Below are 15,081 nucleotides of genomic sequence, written 5' to 3'. Positions count from 1 at the left end.
GCCACTGTGTTTGGTTACTATTGTTGCTTCCTCTTTCTTTTTTTCCCCTCTGACTGTGCAGTTAGAGTTACTTTGGCTTTGCCAGCACAACTATCGTTTCAAGGTGTTAGGGATTACTTGCAGTATTAGGATTCGAAGCAGCAGTAGGGTAAAGATCTGGCGGGATCGTATCACTAGATTCGCCATCTGTAGAAAGGGATTTGCGAAGCAGGAGTTACGTTTGACGGGACGAGTGCGACACACCACGAAAGCCCTGTTGATACCTGGTTGGGTTGGTGGATGTGGTCTGCGGTGGGTGCGTGTCCGCGCAGCCGGCACCGTGTGCGGCGCAGGGCCATTGCGGCTGTGCGTGTGGCACTGCTTGTGGCGTTGGCGCTGGTTGCGGCGACGGCGTTTATGCCCGCGGCGCATGCGGTGGTGTTGCGACTGCGGGGCGGCACGGTGGACAGAGCCATCACGGTTGGCCACGCCGTGGACACGGTGCTGATGGACGGCGTGTACGTCACGAACGGCGTGGCCGTGGTGTTCGACGTGCCGGCGATGCTTCCCGGCGCGCTGCGCATCGAACTGAGGAACTGCGTGTGCGACGGCGGTGCGCAGATCTACGTGCGGGGCTACAGCGGTGAGCCGGCGAGTGACCGGAGCCTGGAGGTGAGCGTGAGCAGGCTGTCCGGCGGCTACTGCTCGCTTGTGTTTGTGCACAGCCTGCCGGCACGCACGAACGTGACGGTCCGTGACTCGACGATTGTGACGGCGGGGCCGATGCGCTACTCCCAGCTGAGCGGGCTGATGGACGCGGTGGCGTCGCCGCTTGTGCTGCACGCGACGTCGCTGTTGCAGACGCAGCTGCGTGTGAGCAACACTGTGCTGAGGTATTTACAGGCGGGCGGGTCGGCGGTGCACGTTGGCGGCGGTGTGGACCTGCTGTCGAGCGCGGTGGTGCTTGACGGCGTGTTGCTGGAGGCGTCGGGCGATTCGACCGCGTTCGCGTTGCATGTGGCGTCCTCGTCGCGTCTCAGTCTGCGGAGCCACTCGGTGTTCTCCGTGACGAACATGTCGGTTGTGAGCAGTGGCGGCGGCTTTGTGCTTGGCGAGCGCCTCGCGGTGTCGGACTCGGTGCTGCGCTTCGTGGGCGTCGAGGGGTCTGTTGCGTCGTCGCTGGTGCGCTGCGACGGTGGGACGGTGGGTGCTGGCGGGTGGCTGGAGCTGCACGACGTGTGGGCGGTGGGCGAGGCCTCGTCTGTGGCGTCGCTGTCGGGGGTGACGTTGAGTGGCGGCACCGTGTCTATTGCGCGCTGCGCTGCCACTGGCGCGACGCTTGTCTCCGGGCTGACGATCACGAGCGGCGTCGTGTCGGTGCAATGCAACCGTGCCGGCGGCCGGGTGCTGCAGAGCAGCGGCGACTACCGCATGGCCGGCCTGCCCTCCGTGAGCGTGGTTCCGTGCGACGGCTGTGCGGCTGCGCTGGCGTGCTTTGATGCGCTGACGGCGTCGTTCTCCGACTGCGTGTGCGGCTGCCGTGCCGGCGGCGTGGGCGAGGCGTGCCTGCCGTTCGACGTGCCGCCTGCGAGGTCCGGCGGTGGTGGCGGTACTGCGCGGGACTGCGTGAGTGGCGTGACGCTGATGGAGTCGGTGACGGTTGGCGGCGGGCGGGCGACGGCGTGCTTCGACTCGGTGGTGTTCAGAGGGCCAATCACTGTGGCGGTGGACCTGCGCTTGATGGACGCGTTCGCTGACGCGCTGAACGTGACGCTGCGCCACTGCGTGCTTGCAGGTGGCGCGCAGCTGCGGATTGGTGGCCTCAGCGAGATCACGGCGCACCTGATGCCCCATGCCCTCGTCAACATGACGAATGTGACGTCGCTGGAGGGCACGATCGTGCTGCATGGCGCGATGCCGCCGAACTCGAGTGTGCTGCTGGCGAACTCGACGCTGCGCGCGACGGTTGGCGGGTCGCGGTACGTGCCGACGACCCCGGGCCACGAGAGATTTCGGTACGGCCCCGCGCTTGTCCTGGACGGTGTCCGGCTTCTGTCGACGCGGTTTGTCATGACGCGGTCGACGCTGGTGTGTGGCGGGAGCTCGTGCGCTGCTATCCTCGTGGAGCACAGCCTTTGCGCGAAGCTGTCCAGCGTCTTCTACATGGACAACTGCGCTGTCAAGTCGCGGAAGCATGTGATTTACTCTCTTGCGTCGGACCTGCGTGTTGGCGGCGACTCCGTGTTCTCCATACAGAACAGCTCGTGGAGTGCGCCGAGCACCGAGTACTACAAAGGTGCGTGTGTGTTTAGGGGTGTTGTTGTGGCTGGCGGCAGCGTGCTGCAGATTGTGTCCAGCACTTTCCGTCTCGGCTTTGCCATGCTCATGGCAGCCACGCTGACCGTGACTGGCGGCAGCTGGCTGGTGCACCGCAACAACGAGTTCCACAGCGCCTACGTTGTGTACGTGGCCAACGAGAACGGCGTGGCGTTTTGCGATCGGAGTGTGTGGTCGATACTTGACAACAACTTCACGTACGGCTCGTACTCGTCAACCATTGCGCATATGACAACCAATTGGTCACCACCATCCGACACGCACCCGATCATCTACGGCATGTGCAACGAGGCAAGGGGCTCTCCTGTGACGGATTACGGAGAAGAGCTCAATATTGTGGCGCCCGTGACGGTGCTGGACTGTGGTGCGTGCACGATGAACGCCGTGTGCTTTGCTGCGAGGACTAGTAGCATCAGCGACTGTGAGTGTGTGTGTGCTGCTGGCGGCTACGGTGACACGTGCCTGCCGGCTGCGGTTCCGGACGGCCTTGGGCCGCTCCCGCTCCCCGATGCGAAGGACACGGAGGTCCGCTGCGTGCACGGTGGCAGCATCAGCTCCGTGGACTATCCTGATCCCGGTGTGCGTGGTCTGTGCCTCGTCAACGTGACCTTCACCGCCCCGATTGTGCTGGACCTGTCGAGCTTCGACGTACCGCAGCAGACACTCAACGTCACGCTGCTGCAGTGCGTCCTCATGGGCCTGTCGATCAAGGGGAGTGGTGCGCGTGTGCACGTGAGCGTGACATCCTCGTTGTTGGATTCTGGCGCATTGGAGTTTGAGGGTGATTTTGGCGCGAGCTCCCAGATACTGGTGGTGGGCAGTACGATTGTGGCGACATCGGGCCACGCCATTTACTTTGTGAAGTTTACTCTCAGTGCGAATATGACGCTGCTGCTACTCGACAACTACATTGAGGCGAATAGGCACGCAGTTTATTTTATTGATGGTGTTGTTGTTGATGGTGGCAGGATCATTGTGAAGGGAAATACTTTGAGGGCAACGGAAGTCGATGACGGTGAGGAATCATCTGTTTGCGTTACTTCTGTTGATGTGAGGAACGGCGGCTACTTTGACGTGGAGAACAACACGATGAGCTCGGTCAATGGCGTTATTTTTTGGGGGGATAATACCGTGAGGTCCGCGGGGCTGCTGCGAGTGGCGGACTGCACCTTTGTTGGCGGGACAGAAATTTTTGACCCCGCGCTGTTGCATTTGTCTGGCTCGGCGACACTTGAGGGAGGTGCGCAGTGGCGTTTGGAGGGCAACAGCGTGGTTGCCGCATCAGTATTAATTATTTCGTATTCTTGGCACAAAATTCAGCTGTCGGGCAGCGGCACCACCGTGGTGCTTGCACACAACCGTCAGGTGAACGATAGTTATCCCTTTGCTGATCTGGCTCTGCCGAGCATGGTCAAGAAGCCACCCGCACGGTTGGTCGTTGGGTGCAACCTGCAGGGCGATGAGGAGGCGTCGTACGACTATGTGTTTCCTGAGGGCGTGGTGGTGTTCAGGTGTGGCACATGCTACGACGACGCGGCGTGCTACATGCCCGGGACGGAGTTGGTGGACCGCGGCTCGTGCTCGTGCAGCTGCAAGGACGGATGGCATGGCGCGTCGTGTCTTCCCTTCGAGGTGCCCGACACGGCTGTGCCGCCCTTGCCGGAAAGAGCCGTGGACGGCGACGCGAGCTGCGTGGTGAACCAGACGCTGACGGACCTCGTGCTGAACATGTGGAAGATACACCACTGTTACGTGGATGTGACATTCAGCGGCGTGGGTGCAGTGCTGACGTTCTCCCTCAACAGTATGCCGCTGCATCTCCCCATCAACATCACGTTTACCGGGTGCACATTCCGCGACGGTGCCGTGCTGAAGTTTGTTGGAGGTGCTGAGGCTGTTGAGTCAACCGGCGTCCTGATCCGCGTGAGCCAGACGGTGATGCGTTCCTCCGTTGTTGTGTTTGCACTTGCCTTCCCGCAGCACTGTGACATCGCCGTTACGGAGGTTGATGCGGTGCAGTCCTCCGAGGTCCATCTGCCGGACGCCAGGAGGAACAAGCTTAGCGTACTTTTACTGATGAATGTTGTGCTGAGTGCGTCCTCGCTGCTGGTGAGCAACGTCAAGGCGCATGCATTGAGGTATGATGCGTTTGGTTTGTACTCGACCGGGACGCTGACGCTGGTGGGTGGCAGCTCTCTTTACGTGCGGTACTGCAGCTTTGAGGGCTACGAATACCTGTTCCACGTGTACAGGCTCAGTGTGAGTGATCACTCTGTTTTTGCGCTGCTCAACAACACAATGTTCTCCGGGGTAAGTCTTCTGTATCAGCACCACGGAGTTAGCGTGTCGGAACACAGCGTGCTGCGCTTGGTGGGGAACAGTGGCTCAGCTCGCTACGCCATCTGTAACGATGGATTGTGGACTGTTCAGCGGTCAAGCTGGTTGGATTGGCGCGACAACGACGTGGAAGTGGGTGCGATGTTTCACGAATCCGAATCCACTTTTGTGAGCATTGACGGCAGCAGTGTGGTGACGCTGACGGGCTGCAAGATGGGCTTGACGGGGTTGTCGGGACCTCTGCTATCGCGTGCTAACGCTGGCTACCGGTTCGTTGCTGGGTGCCTGACGGTCGCAGGCCGGGAGGTGACGACGGCGGCAGAACTGGTGCTCCACGGCATCACCAACGTGACGACGGTTGCTGCGTGCGGGGAGTGTACGAAGGACGGCGACTGCTTTGCTCCGCTGACGGTGGCGGTCATTGACTGCAAGTGCCAGTGCGCTGCTGGAGGGCACGGCGATGTGTGTGTCCCGGCGCCTGTGCCTGCTGGCCCGCCGCCACCGCCGTCGCCGCCACTGCTGCCCATTCCGCCGCCACCGCCGGTTGGTGAGTGCATCAGCGACATGGTGTACCCCGAGGTTGCGCAGGCTGTGGGCGGCGGGCTGTCGTGGCTGTGCTACCGCAACGTGACGTTCAGCGGGGGCCGCATGATTCTGACGGTGCTGATTGGGGCGATGACGGGCGAAGTGGTGAATGTCACGTTTGATGGATGCACGTGGAGGGACGGTGCCGTGCTGGTGCTTTTGGGCAACGTGAACGCCGCTGTGGGGTCGCTGAACATCGTCGTCACCGGCAACACGTTCCGTGACGCACTGCTCAGCCCGGAGGGCGTGTTCCCACCGCACACGAACATCACGATCAGCAGGAACCGCTTTACGGTCACGAGGCTGGTCCTTCGGTCGGGCTTGGACATATGGATCCCGTCCTGCGTTGTGATGAATGGACTGGCGATCAGCAACGACTCCGCGGTGGTGCTTACTGGCAATGTGTTTCAGAGCGTGACGGCATCGTCAAGCGCCATTTACGTTGTCGGATCTGCGCTGAGGGTGTCGTGGCACTCCGTGTTTGCGGTGGTGGGCAACACTTTTCATATGGCTGGCGGTGACAGTACGCTGATAAATCTTGAAGGGTCTGGCCAATCCTCATCGCTGAGTGTACTGAACAACTCTGCCGTGGTGATCCGAGGCAATCTTGTGTCGAGGCCGGTGAGGTACTTCTTATTGGTAATTTTGGCGTTACGTGTGGAGTCTCTTTCAGCGGTTGTGTTTCAGGGCAACGACATGCAGGGAAGCTTGGCTGTTTTTTTTCCAAGATACTCCTCCAACATCTACTACAACTCCTGGCTGCAGTTGAGCGGCAACCTCTGCCGTGAATCCCCATCGGAAGCTTTCCTCTTTTTTAATCCTACGGTGAATCTCCGCGACTCCACGGTGTCTGTGTCTGGCAACCGATTCATCTCCAGCACAGGAATGTCGAAGATACTTTGGATATTCACAGGGCCCCGCGATCTCACAAACGGAGCGATTGTGGCTGCGTGCAACACCGTGAACGGCGAGGGGGAAGCGAAATACAGCATTCCGTCCGTGTACAATGCCACCATTTTGACCTGCAGCGACCAATGCGCCCTCGCGGCATCGTGCTTCCCTGCGTACACGACGACGGCGTCGAGTGATGGCTGCACCTGCACGTGCGCTGAGGGCGGCCACGGCGATGCGTGCCTGCCCGTCGCTGCTCCAGAACCACCGAGCACCGACGGCGCCGACTTGTGCGTGCGGGACGTGCGTGTGGATGTGGGGGTCAGCGCCGGTCTCGGGACGTCGGTGGTGTGCTACGTTGGTGTGACCTTTGCGGCGGATGTCGTGGTGGACGTGGACTTGATGTCGGGGAGTGTGCGCAACGTGACGCTGTCGAACTGCACGCTTGTGGGCGGAGCGAGCCTGTACGTTGTTGGGTGGCTGTCTGACCCGCCTGCTGGCCAGCGCGCCGATGTGTTGATCAGCGGGCTTGAGTCGCGCTCCGGCGGCGGCGTGGTGGTGGCGAACCGCTACCCGCCGGGCTCGCGCGTTACTGTGGTGGACTCTGTGCTGATCGCGGAGAAGCGTGTTGCGTACCGCGGCGCCTACGGCCTTGGCGCCGCCTCCGCGTGCCTCGTGCTGCACAGCGTGAATCTGACTGGGAGCGTGCTGACCATTGCGCGCACGCACGTGGCTGCGGTGTTCCGCGACGCTGTTGGCGTGTTGTTGGTTGGCGGCGTGGCGCTGTTGTCGCGCGGTGCGCTGTACGTGGACGGGCTGTTGGTGCAGACGGCGCTGGGGCTGTGCGTGTCGGTGGAGGGCGGTGTTGCGGCCAGTGGCGGCTCCGTGGTGGCGTTTGTTGACAGCGACTTCCTGCTGTGCAAGCACGCGTTGTCTGTGCGTGGGGCTGTGAGCGTGTCGGGCTCCGCTGTGGCGTTTTTGCGGAGCGAATTTGTGTTGACGGAGGACTACGCGGTGGCGTTTTATTCAACGATGAGACTGGCCGACGGGTCGATGCTGCTGGCGAAGGGCAACGTGCACGACGGCGTCTCGAGGGAGATGCTCTACACCGCTGGCGCCGTGACCGCTGCTGGGAGCACGCTGAGCTTTGTGCGCAACCGAGCGCTGCTGCCGCGGATGCTGTCGCTGAGCCTGTCGCTCTCGGCTGGGGCGCATTTGAGGGTGGCGTGCAACGACGCTGGTGGCCGTGTTCTGTCGACGGCGGAGGAGTACGCAGCGGCTGGCTTTGGCGACGCTGGGAGCATCGACGTTGTTGGGTGCGACGCCTGCGACAGGGACACGCACTGCTATGCGCCCGGGACGGCGTCGGCGAGCATGAGGAACGGTGCGTGCGTGTGCGATTGCGGCGGCGGGTACGGCGAGGCGTGCGTGCCTGTGGGCGCTCCCGCGCTGCCGTCAGCTGCGGGCACTGCGTCGAGTGTGTTTCTCCGCGAGGGCGTGACGGTGCGGTCGGTGTTCGTTGTGCCTGCCGGCGCGAGCGAGGTGGCGCTGCGCCACGTTGTGCTGGACGGCGTGAGTCCTGTGCTCTACGTGCCGTGGATGGCGCGAGACGGCGTGCGGATCGTTGTGCAGAACGTGTCGCTGCTGAACGGTGCCGTGCTGTACGTGATGGGCGGTGGAGCGTTGCGCGGTGCGGTGGCGGCGGGGAGCGACGAGAGCGGGCCGGTGGAGCTGTCCGTGTGCGATGTGGAGGCGCTGGACGGTGCGCTTGTGCTGACCGGCACGTATCCCGCGGGGTCCGTGCTGACGGTGGCGGATTCCCTGCTGGTTGCCGCGAGGCCGACGCCGCTTGTGTATCTTCCCGGCTCGCAGTCCTCGCCGTACGCACCGGTGCTGGTGCTGTCGGGCCTGCGGCTTGTGCGGTCCGTGCTGGTTGTGTCCGGCGTTGCTCTCGTGACCGTGGTGACTGGTGGGCGGACGGTGGTGATGGACGGCGCTGTGCTGGAGCTTGTCGGTGGCGGTGTCGCGCTGGACGCGGCTGTGCTCGGTGGCGAATATGCGTTGTACACGAGTGCGCGCGTGGTGGCGTCTGGGGGCGCTGTGCTGCGCGTGTCGGGGAGCCAGGTGTACGCCGCGCATGGGTTGGTGTTCGAGAGCGGTGTGGAGGCCAACGCGTCCGCCGTCGTATTGAACGACAACGCCGGTGCGCTGACGGATGGCGCGCTGCTGGTGCTGCGGGGGTCGGCGTCGTTTGCGTCCGGGTCGTGGCTGTCGGTGCGCGGCAACAGCATCAGCGGCAGGCTCCTGTCGCTGCCGTCGTACCCGCGCAGTGCGGACTTTGTGCAGAGCACGCTGACGCTCCACGGGAACGCCGGCAGCGGGCCCGTCGTGATGGACGGCACCGTTGCGCTTGGGGACGCCGGCCGAAGGTTCGTCGTGGGGTGCCTGACGCTCAACGGGCGGGCGCTGCAGCCGATGGACTACAGGTCCGCCGGCATCATCGGGGAATTCCGCCCCGTGACGTGTGGCGTGTGCAACGCCGACGTGCGCTGCTTTGGAGCTGCGACGAGGGCGATGTCTGGGTCGTGCGGCTGCCGCTGTGCTGAGGGCGGGTACGGGCGCGACTGCCTGCCGGTGTACCTACCGTACGTGGACGGGTGCAACCGCACGTCTGCCCCGCCGCCGCTGAGCCACACGGCGACGCTGACGGAGACGCGCAGCCCGACACCAACGTGGACGCCAAGCCTGAGCGTAACGCGCTACAGTCCGACGCAGTATGGGCCGACGGAGACCCTGCAGATGACGGAGACGGTGGCGTTGCCGCCCACGCGGACCTCGACGGCGTCGGTGAGCAGCACGCTGTGGTGGAGCGACGTGGCGTGCCCGACGCTCGCTGTGACGACGACGGCGGCTGGTGGGAGCCTGACGCAGAACGACATTCGCGGCGGTGGGAGCGCCGTCCCGACGCGGCTGATGGTGGCGCTGCCGCCGCCGTTTCGATGGGAACGCGACCCGCAGCTTGGCACGCACCTGAGCTTTGTGCCGGTGTCGACGGCGCAGCCGCGCGGCTTCGGTGGTCCGTGGGGAGCGATGCTGAGCAACGCGACGTGGGTGCGCAACGCGACGAATCCGTCCACCGTCCTGGAGCTGGCTGTGCCCGTGCACCGCGGTTACTTCATTGTTGCCGACGAGACGATATTCATTCGCTGCGACGCTGCGGCGGTGTTTGGCGGCTGCAGGGGTGTGCTGTTTGGGTCCTTCACGATCAGGTCGGACACGCTGCCCGCCGCTGCCAGCGCCCTCTCGGCGATCACCGGCGTTGTTGCGGGTGCGACGGCTGTTGCCGTGGTGGTGACCGGCGGGCTGGGCTCCATCCTGGAGATGCAGGCGCTCGGCGTGTTGGCGAGGATGCCATGCGCCTCGGCGCAGGAGCGTGCGAGCACCGTTGCGCTGCCGTACTTCCTGTCGGTGTTCGCTGCCCTTGACCCGCTGTGGATGGTGGTGGGCAACGCGCTGCTGGCCGCAGTGTTCGGGTGCGTGCACTACGGTGTGACGGCGGCCTTCCAGCGGTGGCGCGGCGTGGACGCAGCGAGTGCGTGGGCTGCGATGCGCTTCCCGAGCCTGACGTACGTTGTGGCGCACGCGATGCATCTTGGCATCTTCTTTGGCTCCGTGTTTGCACTGGCGATGCCCGACGCCCGCGTGCAGCACTACGTGATTGGTGTCGTTGGCGTGCTGTACGGAGTGGCGTTTCCTGCTGGCGTGTGCTACTTGATTGCCCGCCACGTGGGCGCGAGCTTCACGAGGTACTGGCAGTTTTCGAGGAAGCCGCTGCACGAGCGCCTGCTGTACCCCGTCGGGTATTGGCACCCCGCGGCGCAGCAGCGGATGTACGGCGGCATGCTGACGAACATGAAGGGCAGCCACGTGTACTGGTGCGTGTTCCAGCTGTCGGTGCTGTGTGTGGTGGGCCTGATTGCGGCTGTGCACCCGCCCGTGGGAGGCTGCCACGTCCAGTACTTCTGCATGGCGACTGTGCTGCTTGCGGGTGCGGGCGTGGTTGCCTTCACGAACATGATGCGCTCGGCCTTCCTGACGGTGATGCGCACGGCGAGCTTTGTGCTTCTCGCGGCGCTGTGCCTGGTGAGCGCGGCCAACCATCTTGCGCCGAGCGACGGCGGAGCGAGGGCGTACGCGGCGATCGTGCTGCTGCTGACTGCTGTGCTGCTTGCGGTCACTGTGTACGGCGTCGTTGTGTGGTACGCGGAGGACCGCCACTGGCAGGAGCTGCGCGAGCCGCGGCGTTGTGGGCTGGAGGCACTGCTACGCGATGACGAGGAGAGCGACGAGGACGCGCAGAAGCCTCACGACATGACGTCATCGTCGTACGCCTCAGGCACCACCGTTGCGTCGTACCGACCACCCGCACCGCCGCTGCAGCCCATGGCCGGTGACATTCGCTTAGACGCTCTGAGCCTACTGGACCGTGCATCCAGTGCGGGCCACAAAATTGGTCACGCTCTTCCGTGACGTGCAACGCTTAGAATTGGCAGACGTGCGGTGGTGGTTGATGGAAGGGGGCGCGAGGCCACGGCTGCTGCACACCACGGCCACTCATCGCTCACGGCACCGACAGTATTGTTGCCTGTTGTTTTTGCGACAAGATTCTTTTTTGCGCGGGTACTTTCAAGGGGTTTCTCCTGTTTTGCGATGACTGTGTGGAAGGGGATTCGCTTGTCTCCCTTGTCACTCCTGATGTCGTGTTGTACCGGACTGTATTTTCATGGAGTTGTGTGCGAGGAGCTTAACACCTATTTCATGCAATGGAAGAGGGATCCAGCGAGCCGCCTACTGTTAGTGGTGAATTGCAGCTCGGCCTTACCGTGGATTTGCATGCGGGGAGCGATACAGTTTGCAGGAGCAAGGCGGTGGCGGAGCAGTAGCAGGGACCCGTGCTTCCAGGAACGCCTTTGAGCGGGTTGTGTATTGAGGCGCGACGTATTGCTGTGATTTCGGCCGCCCTGCTTTGTCGAGTGCACAGGGTGATCGATGTCTCTTTATCGGTGGTGGTGACGGACAGAGTCATCACAGTCACGTTCCACACTTATCCTTTAGCGCAACACCGCCATGGCAGGATTCCTCAGATGTGCACGTGGAACGTGGGGACCTTGGATGACGCGGCGTTGGGATTTGTTGCCCGCTACGGCCCGCACGTTTTGTGTGTGCAGGAGGTGTGACGGCCGCCTCCGGCAATTTGCACGTCCCTTCACGGCGCTGCCTTTGATTTACTTGGCAAACACCATTTCACAGGCAAGGGATATCGTCGCGGATTGGCCACGCTGGTACGAGGGATGCCCACACGAGCACATTGGTCATTTTAAGAACTTTCATCCGGCCGTGCGGAATTCATGCACCACAGCAGATACAGAGGGGTGTGGTGTTGGCACAGAGAGTACGGTTTACACCGAGACTTCTTCCACGGCGTCGTGCGTGTACGCACCTTTTTGCTGAAACGTGGAAGCACGCGAGCACATGTCGACGGTTCTGGATCACCTGGTGACTCGCATTGTGGACGTGCCAGAGAACGGAGCTTGTGATGCATAAGCCAAGAAGGCATTCGACCACTCACAGCTCACAGACACATGGAGCACCGGCATGGTCGCATTGGCCGCGAGTATTATTCGTGCCCAACGACACAAGCCCGAACCTCGCCGCACCACCGTGACAGGCGACTGGGAACCCACGCACACGGACTCCAACTCACTAATGGGAAGAGGCCGCACTGGTCCGCTTCCGCAGCGGGGTTTTGCACAAATACGGATGGCTGCTGCGGCCACTGCAACTCGCCATCCCGAGCACATGCCGTCGCTGCGTCCCGGATGCCCCACCGCAGGCACGCAAAGAACTTCGCACGGAAACTTCTTAGCCTCCCGGTGGACCCTACCCCGCCACGATCCGACGCCCCAGCATACCGCCCGGTGTGCGGCAAGCACTGCAGCTGCCGCGTGAGTGTCGTGATGCACGGGTTCAACTCCCGTGGCGTTGCGCGCTCCCTGGCGCTGTGGAAAGTCAATTTTCCCAGTGAGCCGGAATAGCCACCCACCAGTTTATCGAGGACGAGAGCGAGCGATGGCACACCGATCGCACCTCCCCCACAGACAGCACCGTCCAGGCCGAGGCCACTCCCATGCAGTCTCTGCACGGCGTCGTACGACCAACGTGACGGGCTCATTTTTTATCTCCGGCACTTTTAGAGTTAATGCTGCCTCCTGAAAAGTAGGAAGCGTCTCCTGGAAAACGACGATTGGACTGCATCCCCCTGTTCGAATGCGCTTACAGTGAATTGAAGGGTCAAACGAAGGCGAGGCTAATGCCCCATTTACGCGCACACGAACGCTCTGTTCCAGAGCCACAGCCGGCACAAGGACCCCGACTGTAAGGAAGTCACGACGTCAAAAATAGAGATTGGACACCCGTGCGCGCCGGAAGGGTTGAGCCACAAGAGGAAGAATAGCAAACCCACACAGAGACTCCGTCCCCGAAGGAGTCTTTGGCCTCCGCGAGGAAGGAGAATGCCAGCAAGGAAGAGTGTGCTGTTTGCCTAACGTGGCACGCAACTGTCCAATCATTAACGTCACACTGTTGCCGAGTCCATGACGGCAGAGGGTCAGGCCGCCGAGGAGGCGCACGTCGCCCGGCGACGACAGCTCTATGGGATCACCACCGGCTGGATTTCACCGTCCAACACGCGGTTTTCAGTGCCACAACAACGATGGACGGACTCGCCACCGCACGGCATGCCACCGGTAGCGACCGAACATTGTGGAACCCAGCCGACGTGGGCAGCGCGAAGAGACAAGCATGCACCTACTCCGTTGTTCGGATTTTCCGACAATTAGAAAAAACAACAACCATGGTGTGGACGCAGGGGGAGTGGGGAGTATGTGCCTCACGAAAAGGCTGACATAGTTTCTTCTTTTGGAGGTGGAAAGGCTCTGCTCCCAACAGTACCTTCGCGCGGCAAGAAGGCACATGGCTTTTCGCATATGCGGCACAACGTCGATGCTGCTGGAAGGCGCACTCCATCTTTTGTTATTTATAGATCAGTTTTTTTGTTGATTTATTGATGTGTTGTTTTACCGATTTCCGGCAACAGTGAATTATTTAGCCAACGCGCCAGCGCGGGGAGGATGCGTAACGGGTGTGTGTTGCACGCCCTCCGCTGCAGCTCCCTCTCCGGGTGTCGGGGCTTTCCTTCACGCCTCCACTCAGCGGGGCTGATGTGTTCTCCTATAGAAGCTGTTGTGCGGGACATAGGATTCAATTGAGAAAACAATAGGGATAAAAACAACAGGGCTCTTTTGTGACGTGTGCCACGTGGAAGTGACAGTTGTGCGTTGCTGGTCGCTGAGGGAGGGCGTGGGGCCGCGGCTGCAGCGCACCACAGCCACCCATCGGACTCCGCAACGGCATTGCCACTGTTTTTTCTGTGCACTGTTTCTATTTTTTGTGTTGTTGTGCCCGCAACGACTGTCTCCTGTTCCACGAGGACTGTGTGGGAGGGCATGCTTGTTTTTCTCGTTAGTTATTGTTGTTGTATAAAATGAGAAAAAAAGAAAAATGAACGGAAAAATTATGCGGGTTGATGTATTTTTTGTGCATTTATATATTGATATGTTTTTGTGGATTATTCCATTATTATTTTCTTTTCTCTTTTTTTTTCTTTTTTGCGCTGCTACACACATGTCTCAGTGTTGCTTTGTTGCGGTCACACACGGGTAGTTTGAGTCGCGAATAGTTTTTTATTTTTGATGTCATTTCGTGTTATACGCTGACGCGGCCACATTTGTCAAGCATCCACTTTCCACAGCATGGCGTTTGATATTTTGGAGTCATCCCAGGTTTAACGCCGGCACCACCGCCGTGGCACGCATGGGAGGTAAGATGTAGCGCGGGACAGCGAAAGATATTGTGCTGCACATGTGTCTGTTGCCTTTGTTCTGTTGAGGAGGTCTTCAATTCAGAGGAAGAGGGATGGACACTGCACGATTCTGTGACTTGGAGGAGTTATTGCCCCCTTTTTAGATATATTTTTTTGTATGATCCCTGGCCCCACTCGTGTCTGTTTCGATTGCTTCCCCTGAGTGGAGCTGCGCCATGGCCATTATTATTATTATTATTTTGGTTGTTTGCGGGAGGAAAAACGCATTGCGAGTGACGAAACCACACTTCATGCATGCGGCGTCCAGGGAAGTACGTATTTGAGGTGGGGTGCACATATGTGGATGTCACGTGAGAAGGAACGGGGGTTGACTGCCCAACCGTCACTCCTTTTCTGGAGAGTGTGTTCCTATTTTTTTTTCCTGTTGCCCTTTTTTGTCAGGGCACGGCGGGATTGGACAGCACCGTCCCACGAAGGGTCTTGCACACATACACACTCTCATGCCACCGTCGCCCCCGAATTTGGAAGCAAAACCCAAATTCCTGCTGCTTTTTTCATTGGCGCAATTATTTTTATTTATTAACTGAAGCCATTCTGTCCGGCGTGTCACTTTGATTGGATTGTGTGGGATCGCTCGCCAGCACCATCGAACAAACCAGGCTGAAACATTCGCGTATTTAATTCCATCTTGCGCGCACGTATTTTTTTTACTTGTTCAGTTGACGTGCACTCAGGCAGCGAGGGATTTGGAACTATGCGTGCGTGGAGTTTGTTCTGCCATGTGGACTGCGGGCAGCACCGAGGGGCTGTCACTTTGATTCGGTAGAGTTGTTGTGTCTCTTTGGGGGTTGGCAGGGAAATTCCATGCAGTCTGCTATTGGAGCTGTGTGCTTACATTTCACTCCATGCGAATAATTTGATTTGGCGAGTGAGGGCGTTGATTGGGTTTGTGTGCACTCTGATTCTGTTTGCTGCTTTGTGCGGGCACGCAAGACTTGAGTGGTGGGAAA

At 60.6% G+C, this 15,081-nt stretch overlaps 1 protein-coding gene across 1 annotated transcript, besides 4 other annotated features; it reads left to right on the top strand.

Moving 5' to 3' along the window:
• Positions 1-4,772: part of a sequence feature (areas not merged during assembly with more than two copies in the genome that could not be assigned to a particular haplotype) that runs on past the window's edge.
• Positions 280-10,659, top strand: Tc00.1047053508577.40 (dispersed gene family protein 1 (DGF-1), putative; the record flags this gene model as incomplete). The annotated part of the gene is made up of 1 exon (XM_811127.1): positions 280-10,659. One exon carries the CDS (start codon positions 280-282, stop codon positions 10,657-10,659), a length of 10,380 nt encoding a protein of 3,459 aa, XP_816220.1.
• Positions 4,773-4,879: a sequence feature (heterozygous, non-Esmeraldo-like haplotype).
• Positions 4,880-15,081: part of a sequence feature (areas not merged during assembly with more than two copies in the genome that could not be assigned to a particular haplotype) that runs on past the window's edge.
• Positions 5,146-5,196: a microsatellite.

Source organism: Trypanosoma cruzi, genomic scaffold, assembly GCF_000209065.1.
Source record: "Trypanosoma cruzi strain CL Brener 1047053516927 genomic scaffold, whole genome shotgun sequence".
In the NCBI taxonomy this organism is placed as follows: domain Eukaryota; phylum Euglenozoa; class Kinetoplastea; order Trypanosomatida; family Trypanosomatidae; genus Trypanosoma; species Trypanosoma cruzi.
The sequence above is the reverse complement of the archived record's forward strand: the minus strand, read 5'-3'. Positions and strand labels throughout refer to the sequence as shown.